This window comes from Mus caroli, unplaced genomic scaffold, assembly GCF_978045245.1.
Source record: "Mus caroli unplaced genomic scaffold, Mus_caroli_1 scaffold_1, whole genome shotgun sequence".
Classification (NCBI taxonomy): Eukaryota; Metazoa; Chordata; class Mammalia; order Rodentia; family Muridae; genus Mus; species Mus caroli.
The window spans coordinates 34,359,325-34,383,003 of NW_028227256.1; the positions used below are offsets into that span (position 1 = coordinate 34,359,325).

Below are 23,679 nucleotides of genomic sequence, written 5' to 3' on the forward strand. Positions count from 1 at the left end.
ACATCTGCAAGCACCTTTAACCACGGGACCATCTTTCCAGTTCCCTAAGTTATTTCTTGTCAAGTAGGGGTAAAACCAGATGAAATTCACGGAAGAAACCCATCACGTCTAACTTTAACATCAGCAAGTGAACAGCATATAACATAGCAATGCCTAAAACTTCCTGAGCTTTGTACCTGCTCCCTGCTCACAGTGCCCTGGGCTCCAATCTTGACAAGGACAGAAAGGCATGCTTAGGGTATGGCTCATTTTAACATCTGTCCTGACATCAAGTTTGCTAGGTGAACATCCGTGGAAGACTCAAACAGTTCTGCCCAACCGTAACTCTCTCCTCACTTTCAAGACTAAAGACATGCTCCTTACAGAGGCTATTCAAAGCCTTGCTACAGTGGAACGAACCAACTTCCTCACCAGACACGTGGATGCATGCACAGCTATGTAATGAGAACATAAATGGCGCTGATACTAATGAGCAGAGAAATGAATTAGAAGGCAAAGACCTTTTTAACAGAAAGCCAAAGATAATAGCTGTGGGAACAGTTCCGCTTGTGCGCTTCAGAAAACTTACTCTTTCTCCAGGTTGGCAACAACGCTGTGAACATAATCAAGATCTGTCTGGGAGAGAGAGAGAAGTATGGTTTTTATTTCACTTTACAACAGATTTTTATGTGTGTTACCCTGCCTCTGTGTGTGTGTATGTGTGTGTGTGTGTGTGTGCTATGTATGCGTGTGTGCTGTGTATGTGTGTGTGCTGTGTATGTGTGTATGTGTATGTATGTATGTATGTATGTATGTGTGCATGTGCATGTGTGGTATGTATAGTACACGACCATGCTACTCTTGGAGGCCAGAAGAGGGCATGAGATCCCCTGGAATTGGAGTAACAGATGTTTGTAAGCCATGGAGTGAATGCTAGGAGCTGAACTCGGATCCTCAGGAAGAGTCACCAGTATTCTTAACTGCTGAGCAGTTTCTCCAGCCTCTTACTTCACTTTTAATGCCAAACTCAAAGTGGGCTAAATAATGAATCACACACTGGAAATACCATTTTAATGTTTTAGACACTTGCTCTATGAAACACCACCTCTAAATGTCCTTAGGTACTATTACAGTAAGCAAACATGTACGTTTTATTATGTTCAACCACTGGATCCAATCAACTTGATTTACTAGTTGATTAAAAGTGAACGAGAAGCACTTCTTGTTCTCCCGACGGCCGCATCCGAGCCTTTAAGTGTGCATGCGCACAGCAGGGAAGCAGCCTGTGGGCAGTACGTGGAACCATGAAAGTGGAACCATGAAACCGAAACCGAGACTCAAGATTCACCTCTGCAGCTACACCTGTGTTGCTTCTCAGCTTTTTTTTTCTCTTCTATTAAGGGAGGGGGGCAAGGGGAAGACACCATAGAGACTATATTGAATAAACCTATATAATAAAAAGTAGAGTCATCCTGTATTATTATATTGATACTGAAAACTCAAATCAGGAGGATGATAACCACAGTTTGAAATAAAGGGTATGCTTCAATTATAAGCAATTAAAAATCTAGGCTAGGGATATAGCTCAATGGTAGAGCCTTTGCCTTACGTGAACCAAGCCCTGGGTTTGATCTGCAGCACCATCAAAAACAAACACACAAACACCTGAAAAATCTAATATTCTTGTCTTAGGCAGGGTTACTGAAAGATCCTGGCAGAATGTAAAAGGACACAGAAGCCCTGAAATTGGCAAGATAGACGTCAGTGTTAGCAGAACTAGCTTCACTGATTTAGAAAAATAGAGGTGCACAATGCTCTGGCCACTCCTTGAACCTGTGTGTCTGCCAATGTTCTGACCAGGTGTGTGCCCATTGCTGCACCTTCATTAGACTCTTTCCTTGTACCCCTCCCATACCCATTTCTTGAGAATAGACATTGTTTAGATCTGGAAATCCCCTACTCTCCCCCTTCTCCTCCCCCCCCCCCCGAGGGCCTATAAAAAGTGGGACCTCTTTCCCCTCAAGGTCGACTCCTGTACCCCTGCGTGGGATATGAGTCATCCCCAGAGCTCTGGCTTTCCCCCGAATAAAGCCTCAGGTGGTTTGCAACAAGCTCGGTCTGTCGTGAGTTCTTGGGTGTCCGCTATTGTCCTGAGGCCTGAGCGAGGGGCTCCTTTCGGAGTCTTTCATTACTATTGCTGTGATGAAACACCACAACCAAAAGCAAACCAAGAAGGCAAGGGTTAATTTAGTTTACACGTCCAGGCCACAGTCAATCACTGAGGGAAGTCAGGACGGAAAGTCAAACAGAGCAGGAACCTGTGAGCAGGAACTGATGCAGAGGCCACAGATGGATGCTGCCTACTGGCTTGCTCCTCATGGCTTGCTCAGCCTGCTCCCGTATAGAACCCAGGATCCCCTGCCCAGGGGTGGCCCCACCCACAATGGGTTGAGACCTCATGCATCAGTCACTAAGAAAATGCCCCATAGATTTACCTACAGTCTGGTCTTATTGAGGGTCCCTCCTCTCCAGTGACTCTAGCTTGTGTCAAGTTGACATAAAACTAGACAGCACAACTCTATCCATTTGAAACTCAGTGACAACTCAAATATTGTCAACTATTAAGAGAAAACAGTGATATATAAAATTTGAGCTATGTTATAAAGACTGTCAAGCATCTAATGCTGGCAGGTAAAAAGAAATAGCTTAACACTGGAAGTAACGAGGAAAAAAATCTCATTAAAAACTAATAGTTTTTGCCTAATTTAACTTTGATTTCTGTTGATTGGATTCCAGCTTTTATTAATCCTCTCCCCTTAGCTCAGGCCAACAGTCAGTGACTCTTTCTTAAATAATCACCCACATGCTTGACTGAAGAGTATCTGAGACTGATTCTGGAGACTGGAACCAAGCATGGCTTACATAGACCACAGTGTACTCAGAAACATCCTGAAACTCAGTATGACACATACTTGATGAGCCATGGTGATATGGCTCAAGCAAAGGAATACGGAAAGGCAACCCTCTGCTCCTGGCAGGTTGATCTGAAGCTGAGAGCCACCGATTTCCTGTGAACACAGGTCTGTTACGTTATGTGAGCTTTAAGCTGGTTTATGGGCAATACAAAACGCAACCATACAGACCGCTTCCCACCACCCTTACCTATTAACATATCTACAGAAAATGTGTTTAAGGGCTGGTGAGATGGCTCAGTGGGTAAGAGCACCCGACTGCTCTTCCGAAGGTCCTGAGTTCAAATCCCAGCAACCACATGGTGGCTCACAACCATCCACAACGAGATCTGGCGCCCTCTTCTGGAGTGTCTGAAGACAGCTACAGTGTACTTATATATAATAAATAAATCTAAAAAAAAAAAAAAAAGAAAAAGAAAGAAAATGTGTTTAAACAACTGTGGCTGGTGTCCTTTGGGATGGAGAGCTGAACCGTTCTGGTATCTACTGGAGATTGGGGGTGGGGGTGGGGTGGGACTCCTCTGAAGAAAGCTGAACCCATGAGCCATCTGAAAGCATTGGACTCCATTAGCCAAGTCTTTTCAATGGGACTCTGGCCCCTCCCTCTGTGGCTGGCGTCATAGGGATGGGCACTCAAAGCTGCTCACTAAGGTAAGCATTTTGCCTAAGACATTTTAAACAGCAAACGGAAACTGTATGAAAGAAGAGTAACCACTCATCTGTGAATTGAAAACTGGGATATGCATGTCCCAGGAATGGGATGCTTGGACAGCAGAGAATTAAATAGGCATAAAAGGCAAAGAAGGGCTGGAGAGGGCTCAGTCAGTAAGCAAAAGGAGCAAAGATTAGATCCCCAGAATGGGGCAGAGGAACGGGTACAGCAGTACTTGCCCCAAATCCCTAAGCTGGGGGTGAGAAGGCAGGACAAACCCTGGTCTCACTAAATAACCAGGCTAGTGAGCTCCAGGCTCCAAGGCAGAGCCTACCTGTCTTTAAAAGCTACGGTGGAGGGCTGGAGAGCTGGCTCAGAGCTTGAGAGCACTGGCTGCTCTTCCAGAGGTCCTGAGTTCAATTCCCAGCAACTACACAGTAGCTCACAACCATCTGTAATGAGGTAGGTCTGGTGCCCTCTTCTGACATGCAGACATATATGCAGGCATAACACTATGTAAATCATCACCATCACCACCACCACCACCATCATCATCATCTAAAGCTAAGGTGGATATGACAGAGGAGACACCCGACTTTGACCTCTGGTTTATAAACTTCCTTTAAACCTAGGACTTGGGAGGCAGAGGCAGGTGGATCTCTGTAAGCTGGAGGCCATTTTAGTCTACAAAGGTTCAAGCCAGATAAGACCACATAGCAAAAAAAAAAAAAAAAAGGAAAGATATTAAGCAATCAAGCAACTGAAAACAAGATATTTCTTCTATGTGTTGAAATATGTATGAATCCTAAAGACACATTATATAAGAGAAACCACAGTGCAAAAGACCATATATAGTGTACAAACTGCATTTATAAGAAATATCTTGTAAATTTATGACAGCTGGCTCGGGCTGAGGAGTGGGTTTTCCTTGTCGGGCTGCGGAACAGTTCTAAAACACTCAGCATGGCAGCACCCGGCTGAATATAACGTGGATCGCACAGAAAAGCAAGGTATAAAGCATCAGGGAAACAGCATCTCATGCTGAGCATACAGCAATGAGCAAGGTCATGGGCGTTCTGCTCTCCTCGGGGTGGACACACAAAGCTGCGCACACACACATACACACACATACATACACACACACACATACATACACACACACATATACATACACACACATACACATATATATACACACACATATACACATATACACACATACATACACACACATACACACACATATACATACACACATATATACACACACATATACATACACACACATACACACATACATACACATACACACATACATACACATACACACATACATACACATACACACATACATACACATACACACATATATACACACACATATACACATATACATACACATACATACACACACATATACATACATATACATACATACATAGTACACACACACATGCAAGGGTGAAGGGTGGGTCCTAAGAGGGCAGAACATCAGCAGGAGCCAGAAGCAGCAAGCTCCTTTCTCCACCAGGAAAATTTCAATTGGCAATCTCTGAGATCCCAACATTTGGAGAATTACTGAAATGCGGCCCCTCCTTTAGCCCAAGGCCATATGGAGAGGAGGTCCCAAGGTTCCATTCTCTAGAAGACTCTAGATGCCTAAGCATCTTAAGAAATGTTCCAGGAGGCCCATTCTAGTCTCATCTTGGGGACACTGGCTGTAATAACATAACTATAGCAGCCGAGACAGGTGGACTCAGAGAAAGGAAGTGGAGTCACAGTGGCAAATGCTGTCGTCATGGTGGCACTACCTCTGTACTACAAACTGCCGTCTGCAGCACCTGATCTAACAGCTGGCATGGCAGCCTGCTCACAAAGCACTGAGGAAATCCAGCTTAGCCTGAGTCCCTAAACAGCTGATCTTCATGCCCATTCCAGTGGCCCTACCCCAACAGAGAGACGCTCACCTCCCTATCTCAGAGCAGACATGCTTGCCCCAAGCACCCTTTAAAGCAGCAGCTCCTGGCAGCCAAAAAGCCTTACAAAGACCTTGCCCAGGGACAAGATTCCCAGCCCCACACTCTACACAGTAGTTCTGGGCCACAGCTGTATGAGCTTAGACAGTGTATACCAAACCATACCACAGCCACACCCTGCAAGCCATCTTCAAGCACACATTTTTGAGGAGCAAGGGCTCTCTGCCCACTCATTCTGAACAGCAGCTCTGCCTAAACTGGGATCTCGGCTTACACCCTTCTCCAACTGCAGACTACAGTTAGTCTGACTATGAGCGCTTGGGCCAGAAGTTGCCACAGGACCACCTTGCAAGGCACCCAAGCAGAGACCCTACCAACTTTGTCCACACTGTCACCCGATCTCCCATGCCAGTCCAAATAGTGTTCATCCCTGCTAAGCAACACCTAGAATGGCCAGAAGAGAGAGCTATTTCCAAACCACAAAAACTCCAGGGACAGAGGGATCAGGGGCGGGCTTTTCCACTGCCAGCCCCCGGGCAAAAGTTGGGACAGTTCCAATAGTGAGTGAATTCTACAGAAAGATCTATCAAACATGGCTGTTAAAGAATTCAGAAGAATCTTCACAAGCATAAGCAGAAACAAATCTGCCCATGCATGGTGACTCAGGTCTATGATCTTAGTTACTTAAGTTCAAGGCCTGCCTAAGTAACTCAGTAAGACCCTGTCTGTCTCAGGAAACTAAGCATCTCGGTGCACACGCCAACATCCATGTACTGGGCAGAAGCAGCCACCAGTGAAATCCAACCCCAACTCTCAAAACTCAGAAACAAAGGGGGAAAATCCTGAAAGCAGAAAGAGGTAAGAAATCTAACACATATAAAGACTATCAATATGGCTATTAGGAGATTTCTAACAGGAACCCTACAAGACAGGGAAATGACGCAATATATTCAAGGAACTGAAGGGGAAAGATGACAAGATCATCCTGCAAGGCTGCCTTTCAGAAATGGAGAAACAGGACTGGCAAGGTAGCTCATTGGTGAGGCAATGTGCTGCCACGTTTGAGTTCAATTCCCAGGGAAAAGGAGAACGGACTCATGGAGAACCCATCCCCAGAAGCTGTCCTCTGGTCGCCGTGTGTGCAGTGGCTCAAGCATGCCCACCCATACCCTGTGCACAGTATAATTGTCTAAACTCTATATAAACAAATGGGGGTGGGACCCAGGTCCATCACTTTAGAGCACTGGCTAGAGAAAGTTCTTTGAGCTGAAATAAAAGTCCTCCTATCATTACAGGCTGGAGAGATGGCTCAGTGGTTCAGAGTGCTGCCTGCCCTTCCAGAAGCCCTGGCTTTGATTCCCAGCAACCACACGGTGCCTCATAACCACCTGTAACTAGTCCTATGGCATCTGACACCATCTTTTGGCCTCCTCGGACAGTAGGCATGCAAGTAGTAGACAGACATAGCAGCAGGCAAATGCCCATACACATTTTATTTAAAGATTTTATTTACTTATTTTATGTATATAAGTACACTATAGCTGTCTTCAGACACACTAGAAGAGAGCATTGGATCCCATTACATATGATTGTGAGCCACCATGTGGCTGCTGGGAATTGAACTCAGGACCTTTGGAAGAGCAGTCAGTGCTCTTAACTGCTGGGTCATCTCTCCAGCCCCCATACACACTTTTTAAGGCACAGAAGATATCAAAGAACAAACTTGGTGGTAAATGGCACATGAAGCATTCTCTAGGACTGTGCTGGCATTTTTAAAGCAATCAGCCCTTAGTACAAAGTTTATTGACTATAGTGACCAGGAAACACTAGGTAATGGTGGAAAGTCTCCAATCAGAGGCGTGTGTGGCGGGGCAAAGGCGTAGAGCTGTGTGTGCACCGCCAACGTCAGGCTGTGAGGTTGTTCTATGGGAGCCTCACAGAGACTGCAAAGCAAAACTGTTCAGAAGAGGCAGGACACACAATCAGAAAGTGCTCAGAGTGCTCAAATGCACAAAACCACAAAGGCAGGCAGTAATATAGAACACAGTGCCAGCTGAGCCAGAAAACCTCGAGAATGGTGGCAGAAGGAATCCTTACCGATCCGTGAGTGCTGTGGACGGAAACGGACTCGGCTCTCCCATGAAAAAGAGTGACTAGGTGGATTAATATTCTCTCTCTCATTCTCTCTCTCTCTCTCTCTCTCTCTCTCTCTCTCTCTCTCACACACACACACACACACACACACACACACAAACACACCAGTATGCTGCCTCATATTATCTTTGATTACATATACAGAAAGTGAGGTGATTCAAATGGTGCTCCAGGCAAACGGAGACCAGCAGGGACCAGAGACTACCTGTACTTTAGTCCTAAACTTAATAAACAAAGTGGGCTGCAAAGACTGATTACCAGTCAAAGGCCATCATCGAGGCAGAGACAGGTGGATCTCCGAGTGTGGGATCAGACTGGACTCCACAGCACAGACCAGCCAGGGCTACACAGTGACACCCAGTCTCAAAGAAAGGCCTCTACAGGATGAGAAAGCATTTTCGTGTACAGCTTTAAATAGCTCATGAATTTCACATCGGACCACATACCACACGAAAGGGTCTGAAGAGGTCACTAAGGCCTGCCGCTCAGGTCTAATCTGACCTGAACTATGGAAGTGTTTGGGCTTCATGCCCTTTGTCCTCCTGTCTTAGGCTGACTCCTCTGAGACTAGTGTCCTGACACAGCAAAGGCTGCCTCGGGTTGTTTCTGCATAACTTCCTCCTTTCAGAACCCTCGTCTGAGATTTTTCCAGCAGCTCAGTTTGGTATTCTTCCTTCTGTACTGACGCAGAATGTTGTTACCAGGTAGAAGCCAGGGCTCACGGCATTTATTTCTGTCTCCTGGACAAACAGCCTTACTCTGCAGAGTCTACTGCCTAGTGTCTCAGAATGGTCAATTGGCCATTTCCCTTCTCTCTAGCTGCTTTATGTCAGAAGGGTCACCACCACCAGAAACACACTTTATTTTACATACTAAAGAGACAGTGAGAATTCCAGGAAGGTAATTTGTACCTGACAATCAGTAGGACCAAGAGGACAGACAGCATGTTCAAAAATGGGGTTGAAAGCTTATGAAAACAAAACAAAACAAAAAACAAAAACAAAAAACCCTGTTTCCTGGTCTGAGACAAGAGTACTACTGCCCATATAAATACTTCACTTTTTAAACTTCAAGCAAAGGCAAACACATACCACAGTATTTCTGTGAGCTTTACTAGTTTCTAAAATGGTCGTGTGCTGTAATATAGTGAGTCAGAAAGAGGAAGTTAAAAGGCTAAAAAAATTAAAAAAAAAGAAAGAAAGAAAGAAAGAAAGAAAGAAAGAAAGAAAGAAAGAAAGAAAAGGCGACTACTTCTTCATTTGAATGATCTGTCCTAGCTTTTCTGTCTCCTCCATCTGCAGATGACAGCAGACATTCCCACACAGGCCCCAGCACTCTCTCGGTTCAAATCCCTTCATAAACTCACCTCTTCTGGAACCTAGTGGGATAGCCTAGTCCAGAACTTGCCTGGATCATGACAACGGTCCCTGTCCTTAATAAAGCCGCCAGTGGGTGCCTTTCAAATGGCAGGCCTTGATACCTCTGCAAGGCCTGTAACTACAGTGCAATCACGAGACATTCAAGCTGAGATGCTATCGCACAGGTGACCAGGCAGGACTCGTAAGACTGTACAAATTCCTAAGGAGCTGCCACAGTGAGAAGAAACTGTGGATTCAGGATGACTGGATGCAACCTGGGATGCCGAAACAGAGAGTGACCATAGCAGTAACAGCAAGGAATTCAAATGAGGTCTACAGTTAAAGAGTACTGGTGCCCACGAGGAGACTGGGTATGGCAAGCCTCTAATCCCAGCAGGGAGGCAGAGGTAGGTGGATCTCTGTTAGCTCAAGGCCAACAAGCCCTCATAATAAGGCCTCATCAAAACAAACAAACAAACAAAAGAGTATTGAGCTCCCAGGATGGCTCATTGGGTAAAGGTACCCAGCAAGGAACAAGTATTTGGCTGTGCTCTGACCTCTGTGTGACACAGAACATACATACACACACACACACACACACACAACACGCTCATACACAACATAAACACTGCACTCAAACACTGCATGCAAGCGGACACAACTCATACACTCACAAAAGAGGAGAGAGACACAGAGAGAGAGAGAATGTAACTTTTTAAAAACCTTAATCTGTCACTCCAGTAACAGGGGATCCTCTCTGTTCCCTTCTGGCCTGAGTGTACCAGGTATACACATGGTTCGAATATGTACACACATACATACACATAACTTAAAAAAATAAAAGCTATCATGATGTGTCAAGTGGCTTCTCTGCTTGGAACTTTCAAGGAGCTTTCCACGTTGGAGCAAGATATTCAGCAAGCCTGACCCCTGCCCACTGTCCTATATGTCCTTAGAACATGACCATAACCCTCACTGTATACGATCCACAGATAGGTGCAGGCTGAACACAGAGAGTTTAATAGTTCTGACACAGACCAAATGACTCACAAAACTGAAAATATTTACCATTGGTTATTAGAAAAAAAAAAAAATTACCTGCCAGCCCCCTCAACTTGGAGTAAAAGTAGAGCTGTGTGGTGACCTAAAGTCCCATTCCTTCATCCTATCCTTATGGACTGCCCCCCTACTCAGCTCCAGCCTCCTCCCGAACATCTCAGGAATGCTGTGGTCACATGTCCTTGCCCTATGACCTCTGTGCCAATAAACCCACTCCATGGTGGCCACACGTCGTCTCCCTTTCTTCCTTTCCCTGACCCGCTCATCTTCCAAGGAGCTCCCAAGCACCCGCCATGCTACACGAGCAAGCCTCATCATCTTCTGCGTCTTCTGTGGACAGGATGTATTTTACTCCCTAACGTACCCACCACAGCCCCTTTCTTGTTGGATCGTGACTGAACTCCAGGGGATATGAAATAAATACATGTTTCAGTCATCATCTATATGATTTATAACTAACATGTATATAAATATCTTAAGGGTTTAACTGCTGAAAAGCAACAGGCCAAGATACTACTGATGCCCAAGTATGGTCATGCACAGTTTAAAATCCAGACAGCCGACTAGATTAGTACAGATACAGGGCAGAGTGCCTTCCATACTGTAGAAGCTCTGGCTCCAGTCTCCCTCCCCACCTCCCCCATTGTGGCCCCATTCTGGCCCCATTCTGGCCCCTTTCTGGCTCTATCCTGCTGCTTTAACTACTTTTCCTCCTGACTCCTCCTCTTAGCAGCTACATTCAACATCAGAAGACACAGAACTGATCAACGAGTATCTTTATGACTGGACTAAAACTCCCCCCTAATCACAGGGCAAATCACCCCTCAATTGGAGGCAATTATTTCAGAGGCTGAGGCTAAACCCCACAGCAGGAGCAATCACACCCAGAAACCAGACTGCCCCCTCAAATGATGACAGGGATGGAAGGTTCTCCTGAATGCTTTGCAGATTCAGAACTGAGACACACAGATCTCAGAGCACTGGCCTGAACCAGATTTCCTGACAGTCAGTCAAGCAAACTCCAGAGCCCCTTCTGTTTCTCATTTCTTCCAAATCTCCAAGTTCTAGCAGCCCCTGGAGACAGACTTGGGGTCCTGAAGCCCTTCAATTGTTCTGTCTCACATGGCCATGCTGACTGAAGCAAAGTCCTTTCTCTGTTCTCATCAACGATAATCTGGAGGTGTGGTTGAGGCTAACCCATTAATGATCATCTGGATGTGTAGCCGAGGCTAGCCCACTGGGACTCTGAAGACCAAACTTTAACCCTAAACTCTAGTAATTTTACCAACTCAACCTACTAAACACCTCTATGAAAATATGTCATGCAAGCATACAGGCAGGATCCATTTCCTCTAGGCACACACAAAGCACAGAGGCCAACAAACGAGTACTGAGAAGGCTAAAAGGGCCAACGTCACATAAATGGTGTTCTCTGACTACAGAGGGTTTGAAGTGGAGATTGGTTAACAGTGGGGATTGTGAGAAATTCTCAAATAAGTAAGAATGTAAAAACACATTTCTACATAACCCATGGATCAAGGGAAAAAATTACATAGGAACTTAGTATTCTGATCTGAATGAGAAAACTGGGGGGGCATGTATGGGGTGCAGGGGCTGGGGAGATGGCTCAGCAGTTAAGAGCACTGACTGCTCTTGCAGGGGACCTGTGTTTGGTTCCTGGCAACTATACCAGACAGCTCACACTCATCACCTATAACTCCAGCTCTGGGGCGATCTGCCACTTCTGGCCCCTGCGGGTACCACACATGTGGTGCACATTCCCATTCATAGTCATTCACACCCTCCCTCCTTCTCTTTAAGCTTAAAAAATAAAGAACTTGAGATATAGTTAACATGGTTCTTAGAGGGAGCTTATAGCTTTGAATTGTTTACATTGCTAAAGAAAAAAAAAAAAAAAACTCCAACCATCATCTCTGCATGCATCTTTTTAGGAACAAAGCAGCAGAAAAGCAAAACTGAAAGAACTGTGGCTGTGAATGCCACAGCGACAAGACAGAGTCACAGGGTCTGTGTCTCCTCCTCCTCCTGCCAGCTACCCAGAGCCCCAAGACTTCTGAGGTCTCAGAGGTGAAAAAATGGAAACAGGACTCAGGGAATGGAGCCAGGACAGACAGTCACAGCCAGGACAGATATCGGAGAGCCAACGGTAGTGCTGCACGGCCTGCTCAGCAATCTGTACATCAAATTAGAAGTTAATCACCCCCCCCCAAAAAAAAAAAAAAACAGAGAGCCAGCATGACAAAAAGAAATACTCTTGTGCAAATTTCAGTTCGGGGAATTTATCTGTCATTATCCCCAGCACCTGCTTCACAGTGGTACTTCAATAAACACTCATTCAACAAGAGAAAGAGCCTGAGAAAACATAATCCCAGTGATTGAGAGCCATGGCTGAGGCTGGCAATACGCCTTATGTACTTCAGGGGAGGAAAGGTTTAAAAATGCACAGGTGACTAACCTCACCAAAAGCACACAAAGTGCGTATCTAACAGGAAAGACTGAATCTTGGAAGGCTTTGGAGTGGTTAAGACAGTCAGCAGGCATCCCCAAGTCCCTCCCTGGAAATCACACAACCGTTATCAATGAGACGCAGATACAAGAACCACCCGCTTCACTCTGAAATATTAACAACTGAAATTCTCAGACTCTCGAGGGCATGGCTTTGTCTCATGACCAAAGGTGACAAGCAAGAAGAGCTCTGTGGCTGAAGGAAAGTTGGCAAGTTTATTTTTGTAAACTAGTAGTAGTAGTAGTAATATAATTATCGCCCAGGTGCCTAGAACACAGCTTTATCCCCTGTCAGCCAGTAGCCTAAAAGCCCATACCCTCAATCACTCATAAAAATACAAGGAGAATACAAAGTAATAAGAAAAAAGGTTTCTGAGTAGAGTCTATCAACAAACTTACTGAGAGAAGAGAGAGGACAGAGGGAGAGGAGGGGACGGAGAGGAGGAAGGAAAAGGAACCTGCTATCAATGACTTGACCATTGCCTTAAGGAAAAGAACAAAGAAAACCACACTCAACTGAAGATGTTGCCACAGAGACGTCACTGCCACGATTCTGAAGGTGCGGCGGCAGTACTTCCCACCAACCTACAGGAGGTGGTAAAGTGCTGGCATGAGGTTTAGCTCCAAATCCAGATAATGAAATACAACAGGAAACACACACACTGAACAGTCACTGAGTTTTCAATAAATATGTCAGCGAGGTCACGGTGTTCACAGTGTTCTCTCAACACGGGCAGCTGTGATAATGAATGGGTGATGGTCGGAACTTTCACATTACCTTATACCTCGACAGAAGCTAACTCAATGGGGCTTAGTCCTGATGTGAAAGTTAAAAGTATGACCATTTTCAGGAGGATCACAGTGGGCAGGGCTCTCTTACATCACTAAATAATCAAAAAAAAAAAATGTGCCCACATACATGCCCACAGGTCAACTGGATGGCCACAAATCTACCAACTCCGGTTCCTACTTCCAAGTACATAAGTTTGTTTCAAGTCGACAAAAACTAACCCTGACAACCTATGGGACAGTTGTAGGAGAAGCTTAGCTGAGTTTTTCTCAATCAAGACAGGAGGAAGAACATCCAAAGGACAACAGTGTTTGCTGAACACTGATAACTGCAGCACGAAGCCAAAACAGGATATGAAGAGAAGGTAAGGGAATACACCAAGCCCGTGTAGAAAGCGGGACAAACCTAACAGAGCAGGGGCAGCGTCACATAGCACCACACAGCCATCTCACCCTGAAGCCAAACACAGCCCAAAAAGCAGATTAATTTGATAACAGACACGGAAGCCTGTTTATTAATGCGGTGGAATGCACTAGGCAAGATAACCTAACAAGTAAGGGCAGCTGGGACAGAGGCCGGGCAAACAGAAAAGAGCAAACCCACCAATTTTAGTGAGTTCCCTAGTAGGAAACTCTCTAAATACCACCTAAGAAACTAGAAAGATCCACAAAAGGCTCAATACAATGTTGCGAAGTGGGAACAGGAGTGGGGAAGGGCATGTACACCTGCAGGCCCAGCTGTCTGTGAGGCTGGTTCAGGATCACTAGCTCAAGGCTTCCCAGGTACCTCTTTCAAACTAAAGGATTTTCTGTAAAAACCTGGTGTTTTAATCAGGGTTTCTATTCCTGCACAAACATCATGACCAAGAAGCAGTTGGGGAGGAAAGGGTTTATTCAGCTTACACTTCCACACTGCTGTTCATCACCAAAGGAAGTCAGGACTGGAACTCACACAGGGCAGGAAGCAGGAGCTGATTGATGCAGAGGCCATGGAGGGATGTTGCTTACTGGCTTGCTTCCCCTGGCTTGCTCAGTTTGTTTTCTTATAGAACCAAGACTACCAGCCCAGGGATGGTACCACCCACAGGAGCCCTCCCGCCTTGATCACTAATTGAGAAAATGCCCCACAGCTGGATCTCAAGGAGGCACTTTCCCAACTGAAGCTCCTTTCTCTGTGATAATGCCAGTCTGTCAAGTTGACACACAAAACCAGCCAGTACACCTGGTTATACCACTTATCCTAGCAAGCCTGAGGCCTTGAATCCAATCCCCAGAGTGAGTGGGAAAAGAAAGAGGTGGAGATGGAGGCGGGGGGGGGGGGGGGGAGACTGAGGCGACTATGGACTGGAGGGGCCAGGCACACTCTAAGCTCAGAGCTAAGCGAATTTTTAAGTGATTCAGGAAGGAAGAGAATCAAGTGCCACAAATACTAGACCAACAAGTCAAAATAGAAGACATGAAACAATGTTGCCATCCAGTGAGGATGAACTCACTCAATCCCGCCCCCAAACCACTAATAAATGCACCAGTGAATTCAAAAATACTGGCTGAAGCCGGGTATGGTAGCATACACCTCTAAAATCTCAGTAGTGGGAAGGCAGAGGCAGGCAAGTTTGAGCCAGCCTGGTTTAGTGAGTTCTAGGCCAGCTAGGGCTAGTAGTGAGACACTATCTCAAAACATTGACTACATTCATTGATTTAATTAACTAAAATTTTAGCTGGATACTGGCCATTAAGATGAGCTTTGAACCTATATTCCTAATGATGTAATATTGTCATTTATAAAACAAAACTGTAAGAGAATAATTTAAAACATTAACGAAAATAGTTAATTCACCTCTCAGTCCGAATCAGTCTTTCCAAAGCCTTGGCAATCATCGTTTTCAACAACATCTCTGCTTGTCAGTCATGCAGGCTGAATTGTGCCCAACACTGCATCAAAGAACCATTCACTCTCTCTAATTCACTAGAAGATCATCTAACTGCCAACACAGCCGTGCAACCACATGAACTTCCTGTTCTGTTTGGTGGCCGTCTATAAAATTCAAGTTGGTTTTGTTTTGTTTTTTTAAACAAAATACAGACCTATCAGGATCTTAGCTGCAACCAGCAGAAACTGCAAGCATAGCTGTGTGCTGGTTTGTATATGGCTTGGCCCAGGGTGTGGCACTATTAGGAGGAGTGGCCTTGTTGGAATAGGTGTGTCACTGTGGGCCTGTGTTTTCAGACCCTTGTCCTAGCTGCCTGGAAGCCAGTCTTCTCCTAGCTGCCTTCAGAACAAGATGTGGAACTCTCAGCTCCTCCAGCCCCATGTCTGCAAGGATGCTGCCATGCTTCTGGCCATGATGATAATGAGCTGAACCTCTGAACCTGTAAGCCAGTCCTAATGAAATGTCCTTAAAAGAGTTACCTTGGTCGTGGTGTCTGTTCACAGCAGTAAAACCTTAACTAAGACAATAGCCAACAACAATAACAGCAGCAAAAGATTTACTGAAAGCTGGCTGGGGTGGATGCATGCAGCTGAGGCGGATGCATGCGGCTAGGGCGGATGCATGTGGCTAGGGTTGGGTTGAGGAACCAGGCTGAGAAGACACAGAAATAAAGTCACAGTGAAGTCAGGCACCACAAGCAGGAACAAAGACAAGACAGTCACATCTAAGACACATTCAGTCACCAGAATGCCTATCTGATCACCGCTCCCTTATAGTTGATTTTTAATAAGCACTTCTTTACTTGGAGGGAGGGGACATGCCAAGGTGTGCATGTGGAGGTCAGAAGGAAACTCAAAATACTCTATAATTAAACTCTAAGGTAAAAAACAAAAAAACAAAAAACAAAAAAAAACAAAACCTGAAACCAGACCAACCACTTAGGTCACACAAAGTACCCTCCAGAGCAACCAGTTGGTCTGTCTCGGCCCCTTCTAAAGTTCTGAACTGAGAGAAACAGAGGGCTAAATCATAGCTAATGATTACTCTCCCAAACAGAAACATCTTTTGGTCTTTTCAAAGAAAAAAAAAAAATGGGTCTGGAGAGATGACTCAGTGGTTAAGAGCTCTGGCTGCTCTTTCAAAGGACGTGGGTTCAATTCCCAGCACCCACATGGCAGATCACTGTCCGTTAACGCTCTTCCTGTGGAATCAAAACTCCCTCTTCTCACCTCTACTCACAGCAGAGTGCAGACACCCAGACACAGATGCAGGCAAAGCATCCACATACATAAAAATACGTTGATCTTTCTCTGGGGCAGCCCTTGCCGCTCATCCCGGAAACTTCTCTTTGCAAAGGACAGAGACCATTACGGAAAACCACAACCCATCAATATGCAGAACTGTGGAGCCCATCCCATCCACAATACAACCCCTGCACCAGAGGCTCAGGGATTACTTCAGGAGAAGGGTGGAAAGACCCAACAGAGAAATGGAGTTCACTCTGAGGGCGCGTCTCCTAAGAACATCAGAAGCCACACTCATAAAGTCTCATCAGCATGGCTGCCCAAGCACGAGCTGAGTAAGGACAGCACCAACAGATATGGAAGGGGGAAGGCCCACAGGCCTCAACCGTGCACAGAGAGCTGCAGGCCACTGCGGAAGGCCGAGGTCCTGAGAAAACGGTCTTCCCCAGGAAAGCACACGTATCTGTTATCCAATACCAAACGGTCAGATCTAAAGACACACCTGAGTGACACTCTACATAGCGAGCAGGTTGTATTCACGTATCTCGGGTACACGCAACCTGTTTAACACACACCTCTATATGTAACCCCTAGATAACAGCAACTTATGAAACGTGAGGCCATGAGCTTCAAAGAATGCAAGGAAGGGTTTAGGGACATTGGGATGAGAGAGTAATCTTAAAACCCGAAATTAATTTAAAAAATAAAAACGAACACTTTAAATTTTAAAATGAAAACTGAGGAATATACAAATAAAAATAGAGAGAAGAAAAAGTGACATTAGTGAAGCAGAGACCACCCACGGTGACCTACACATTCTCTTCACAGACCAATACTTCACAAAACAGTCTTTCATAGCCTTGGCTGGCTCTGAACTTGCAGCAATCCTCCTGTCTCAGCCTCCTAAGATATGAGTTTACAGGCATACAAAAGCATGCCCAGAATCTTTTCATCCTTAATCTCTCCTCATATGTTTAAACTGGAGATATTCGTGCCTTCGTAGAAATCCCTGATTTGCCTGAAAAAGTTGTTTGTTTTTTTTTTTTCCATATTTGCCTGTTAGCACTATCAATAATTTAACTAGGAGACCAGAGGTAGCCTCACAGAAGGTGAGCAGCTGGGACGGAGGAAGAAGGGAGTGGAGAGGAAGAGGCAGACTTTGGAGTAACACACATAGATAGACCAGAGGACACACAGATCTGTACGAGACACCGGGCTCAGGATGAGCACTACCCAGAGAACTCCCGGGAGCACGTGGAGACCAGCAAGAGCACCAGCTTAAGACTAGACTCACTAAGTTCTGCACAAATTAAGAGTTGCCTGTCTTAGTCACTGTTCTATTACAGTGAGGAGCCATAATGACCAAGGCCAATTAATACAAGAGAAAGCATTTAACTGGGGGCTGGCTTACAGTTTTAGAGGTTCAGTCCATTATCATCATAGTGGGAATATAGAGGCATGCAGGCAGACTTGGAACAGTAGCTTAGAACTACGTCCTGATCCATAGGTAAAGGGAGAGACTCCGGGTTCAGCATGAGATTTTGAAACCTTAAAGTCCACCCCCAGTGACACACTTTCCCCAACAAAGCCACACCTCTTAATCCTTCTAGCCTTTTAAAATATTGCCACTGCGTGGTGATGAACCATTCAAGCATATGGGTCTATTGGGGTCACTCTTATTCCAACCACTACAGTGCTCACTAGACACATATGGCAATATCAAGTAGAAACAGACATTCCTATGGTGTTATCAAGTAGGCAAGGATGTTATCAGGTAGACAGGAGCTGAGGAGGAGTCTGGAGATCTCTACTCATCCTGTGCACCAGTCATGCTCACGGCCACAGAGGATGGACCTGTTACTGGTGCTTGACAAACACCTAGGGAAACACTTCTAACTGACCCATGGAGACTCAACCAGACTCAGCAATGACTTTAAACTGCCTAGTGGCTGAATCCAGTGACACACTGCGATTCTTCTGTTCAGGACAGACTTTCTGCATTGAGATTCTATGGAGAAATATGGACAAACACTGCCATCCTAGAGCAGGCTTTTCAGAGAGGGCACTGCTGACACCGCCTGGCCTGCTCAGTCCCCAGCTTTCACCATGAATGCTCACAGTGCTTCCCAAAAGGAATGCTGAGCACTAACCGAGGAGAAGCATCATTACCACACACGCTGAAGGGAGTGGAGGACCTGGACAAGGAAAGCAACCTCGTCAAGAGGCAGAACGTACCCCTGAACTCAGGTCCTCTGACGATGTACAGAGATGTCACCTCAGTGAGCAGCTCAACAGAGGGGCAAAGGAGACTCACACACTGATGTCCACTCGTCTCTGGATTATTGTTTAAGTGGATAAAGATGATTCTTTTAGACTTAAGCCTTTCCCCATTAAAATTAATATTCTCATTGTAAATTCTAACTGTATAAAAATGTTTCTGGCAGAAAGTGGGATCACCCATGATCCCGAGGCTTAGGATACCTGCTAGCTACTAGTAGTTTGATTATATCCCAGCAGGTCGTTCTTATTTTATTGATGCACATTGAGGAGTATTATGTAAATGTTTATCTGCTTAAATATATTTCTGAACTTGCAAACGTCTATGCTGAAATTTGGTTTTAGATGCACAGTGGCGAACCAAGAGTGTACTTCAATATTCATAGCCATCGCTTAACTGCTTTCCATAGGAAAGGCGCCCATCCTCGGGACAGACACATAGGATTGGCAGGTATGGTTACTTAAAATGTGAAGAAAGGTAACTTAAAAGGAAAAAGAATCATAATAAGGATCAAATAACACACTGGACAAACTATTTCAAAGAGGAGTCTGCTCCTCATATATGAAAACTTACAAATCAAAGCATTAAAAAATAAGCAAAGTTTTTAAAAAAACAATTATAAATGCAAATGGTCAGAAATCACACAAAGCAACATTTCATTCACACAGTCAAGAAATCCAAATTAAATAGGAGCAAATAATTACTGTCAACCTAACAGTTTCCAAACTGAGCTATTTTGGCAAAGGCCAAAGTGTTACTTTTTACCCATCAAATTGAAAACAAAATGCTCTAGTTTTCTTTTCTATTGCTGTGATTAAAAAAAAAATTCTGACAGTCAGGCGATGGTGGCCCACACCTTTAATCCTAGCACCACTCAGAGGGCGAAGCAGGTGATCTGAATCTGAGTTCGAGGCCAGCCTGGTCTACAGAGTGAGTTCCAGGACAGCCAGGGCTACACAGAGAAACCCTGTCTTGGAAAAAACAAAACCAAAACCAAAAAACCACTCTTCCCAAAAGCAGCTCAAGGGAGGGTTTATCTGGCTTATGCTTCCAGGTCACAGTCCATCATTGAGGGAGGTCAGGCCTGCTTGCTGCCTTGCTCTCTGGCTCATGCTCCAGCTTTCTTATACAACCCAGGGCCACCTGCATAGGGATGGTGCCACCCATAGTGGGCTAGGCCACCCCACATCAACATCAATCAAGACAGTCTGTCCCAGATATGGCCACAAACCAGTATGCTCTAGCCAATTCCTTGAAGTTTCATCATCTCATGTGACTCTGGGTTGGGTCAAGCTAACAATAGTACCTAACCCATACAGACTAATATTACCCAGGAAGAAGAAACGAGCTCTTCCATGGACTGCTGGAAGAGGAAGTAGCTCAACTTCTACAGTGCATGCTGGTCACATCTGACTATTTTGGGGTGGCGGGGAGGGGGCGCTAAATTGAGTATTTTATTAACATGGTCTTTTTAACATGTGCACACATACTCACACACTAAGAATGATCTCCCTGGGGGGAAAATACTAACTATGCCTAAGAGGAAAATGAAAAATTAAAAAAAAAACCTGAAGGTTTTCATTGTTGTAAGCAATTATGTCTACATCACTTACAAAGCTATTGTCAAATCTGTCCAAGGAAGCGAAGTTTGAAAGGGGGGCAAAATCTTGGGAAAATTCAAGAGTGGCATAGCAGAGCTCTCAATATGAGAAAGAGGACATAATGTGGACTTTTACAGTGAATTGTCTTTGCAAAGTATGGGGAGAGGTTTGTCAATGGGCAGGAAGTAAGAGAAGGCGGTGTGAAGTAGGCGTTTGCAGTCAATTTTCCTCACAGGAAAATTGTGCAAGGTCATCAAGGAAACGCTTAGTCTTTCTCTGGAACCAGTTTCAGAATGTTTCCAACTGCAGTGGTCTTACTCTCATCTCTAAGGGAAGTCCTTAAAGGTCTCCAGGCAGATGGTTCCTGCTGTCCTTAAACCGAGCAATGCATACTTGATCTTGTTTTACAAAACAGGTTGAGTCTTACCTTTTTCTCCTGGTTTTTTGTCTACCAAGCAGATTAAGGCTGTTACTGCCACTTCCTCCATACAGGTATGACTATGCAGCACTGCACTATACCCTGGGCAGAAGATGGACCTGTGCTCTCTAATCACTATCTGGGCATCAAATGTGTATCCAAAATAACAAAGATTATTAAGATCACAAAGAATGACTCCTGGTTCCTTTCAGTCTGGTTGTGAGTTTTCACCTGGAGCTACAGAGCCCCGTTTCTACATCATCAGAAAGTACTCCAAGAACTTCCACACTGTGCTTATCTGGTGTCACCATAAGCTGCTGGCCTTTACAAACAGGTCCAGGTTCCAGCTTTCCCAGGACCACAGTCCCCATATCCTTGTACTTATCGACAACTGGCAGCCTGATTGGTCCATCAACTGATCTATTGAAGTTTGGCAAATGATCCAGGTATGGAATAAATGGTAAGCAAATGTACCAAGGACAGAAATCTGATTGCTCTTTAAGAATTGCTCCCGTCAGTCCTGAGCAGGGCATAAAGTGAATGTCTTTTTTGGGATTGAAGCCAACTTGTTTCAAAAACGGTACTAGTTTCTTTTTACATTCTTCATATCTCTTATTGCTCCAGTTTATCATTGGATCATGCATCTTATTAATAAGCACAATTAAGTGTTTGACACCTGCTGTCTTTGCCAACACTGCATGTTCTCTTGTCTGTCCTCCTTGTTCAAATCCAGTTTCAAACTCTCCTTTCCTGGCTGAGATTACCAGCACAGCCACTTCAGTTTGAGAGGCGCCACCAATCATATTTGGGACAAAACTCTTATGGCCAGAAGCATGTAGAATTGTGGAATGCTTCTTTTCCGTTTCAAAACAGGCACGGCCCACCTCTCCTGCTTTGCCCTTGTCTCCTTCTTCCTGATTGGTGTCTAAGACAAGTACCAAGTTTTTCTGTCTTTTTCTGTAGCTTCTCGTTCATATTTCTCAAGTGTCCTTTTGTCGACCATTCCAGTCAGATAGATTATTTGTCCTCCAATGGTTGCCGTGCCTGCATCAACATGCACGATGAGTTTATATGTTCTTCCGTAGGGGCTGCTGGTGGTGCCACCACTGACTTAGGTTTGCTATTTCTTCTTCCTCCATCATTTCTTGGGTGCTTTCCTCTGGAGGCCTTCCATTTCCTGAGGAATCACCCCCCTGGCTTCGCTTCACTTATTTCTTCTTTGTGCATCCATGATTCTTCTGGGGACCTTTCAGTCTCCATTTCCTACAACAGGTTCTGAAAGTCCCATGCTAACAGTAGAATTAGAACCTTCACACAAGGACTGTTCTTGAGAGGACGCCACAGGTTCCGAAGGGCCTCCCATGCTGCTGCCTGCTCTGTGGTCACCACCAGCCGCGCCAGCTGGGGACAGCAGCGGCTGGGCCTGACCTCTCCCGTAACCCCCACCCCCCGCAGGAAAAACGTGGGGGACAAAGGACATAGCGTTGATGTTGCATTGCGGCCTAAAAGCCATGCTGAGGTTCTCACACTGGGCCTAGATCAGCAGTTGGGCGTGGAGTCCCTGCTGCTGCTGCTGCTCCCTCTGCCGCCGCAGCCACCGCCACCACAGATGCTTGTATTCATGTGTGTGCGTGCGTGCGCGCGCGCGCGCGTGTGTGTGTGTGTGTGTGTGTGTGTGTGTGTGTGTGGTGAAGAAAGGGCGGGAAGTGGAGGTGGCTGAGCAGTGAGGAGCAGGTTGGTGCCAGCCCAGGTAGGACGACAGCAAGACTGGGGAGCCGGCAGCCACTCTCCCTCTCAGGCATCCTGGAGACCAGGGCAACAGCAGCTCAACCTTCCTCCTGTGTGTGAAAGGATCTCTCCTCCCACCCAACCCCAACTACCACTGCTGGCCTCACTGCCAACCCCATGCTTCCACATAGGAATATTTTAATGTGTTTGGACACAGAGCTTCATTTAGAAAATAGTGTCCAGTCAGTTGTACGGCTGTCCAGCTACACAACACTTCATTTGCATGAACACTTAATGTTACTGCTGAACGCTGCAGGAACTCAAAAACTTACCCATGGATCATAAATTGAAAACAAAAATGACTCTGAAACAAGACTGCAGAATATCTCGAAAAAAAATGCAGAATATTTGGAAGCCAGAAAGAAAAAAAAAAATGACGCTGGTACCTTTAATCTTTTAAAGTCCCCCCCACCCCACCCCTGGTGTGAAAAAAAGGTTCAGGATTCAACAACACATACAAAACAACCCTCTGGTATATGTGTATACAAGCCATAGGAAGAATTAACTTTCTAAAACCTAATGTTTATATTTGTATGAGCAGCAAGTTCCATTATACATTCCATGACTGAATTCAGTGGTACACATGTGTTTGTCACTGAGGCCATATTCACTTGAAAGGAAATGAAGAGCTCTGAAACCATGGGGCTCAAGGGCCTGATATAGCAGTGCAACCCGAAACGCTTCCATGTAAGGGAGAAGGTTAAGGCCTGATCCCCACCCCACCCCACCTCCGATCTCACTGGTACCACAGAAGGGTTCCGCCCTAAGTTCCACGCCCATGCCACGCCCAGCCCTTCGCCATTCTAAAACCCAAGAGGAGAATCAGCTGAGTCTCTAGAGCATCATTCTCAACCTTCCTAGTGTGTGACCCTTTAATACACTTCTTCAGGTTGTGATAAGCCCCGCATTGCTACTCCATAACCGTAATTTTGCTACTGCTATGAATCGTAATGT

General features: G+C 45.3%; 1 protein-coding gene and 1 pseudogene across 5 annotated transcripts in view; both read right to left on the minus strand.

Annotated features, from left to right (window-relative positions):
• Mgat4a (alpha-1,3-mannosyl-glycoprotein 4-beta-N-acetylglucosaminyltransferase A) overlaps window positions 1-23,679 on the minus strand; it is a 116,451-nt gene that overhangs the window by 25,636 nt on the left and 67,136 nt on the right. For all 5 annotated transcript variants that reach the window (XM_085836453.1, XM_021158920.3, XM_029478368.2 and 2 more), the window contains one exon: window positions 569-615. In XM_085836453.1, coding sequence (XP_085692579.1) covers window positions 569-615 — 47 coding nt within the window. The remainder of the gene's footprint in view (window positions 1-568; window positions 616-23,679) is intronic.
• Window positions 20,556-22,560, minus strand: LOC110291658 (eukaryotic peptide chain release factor GTP-binding subunit ERF3A pseudogene; annotated as a pseudogene).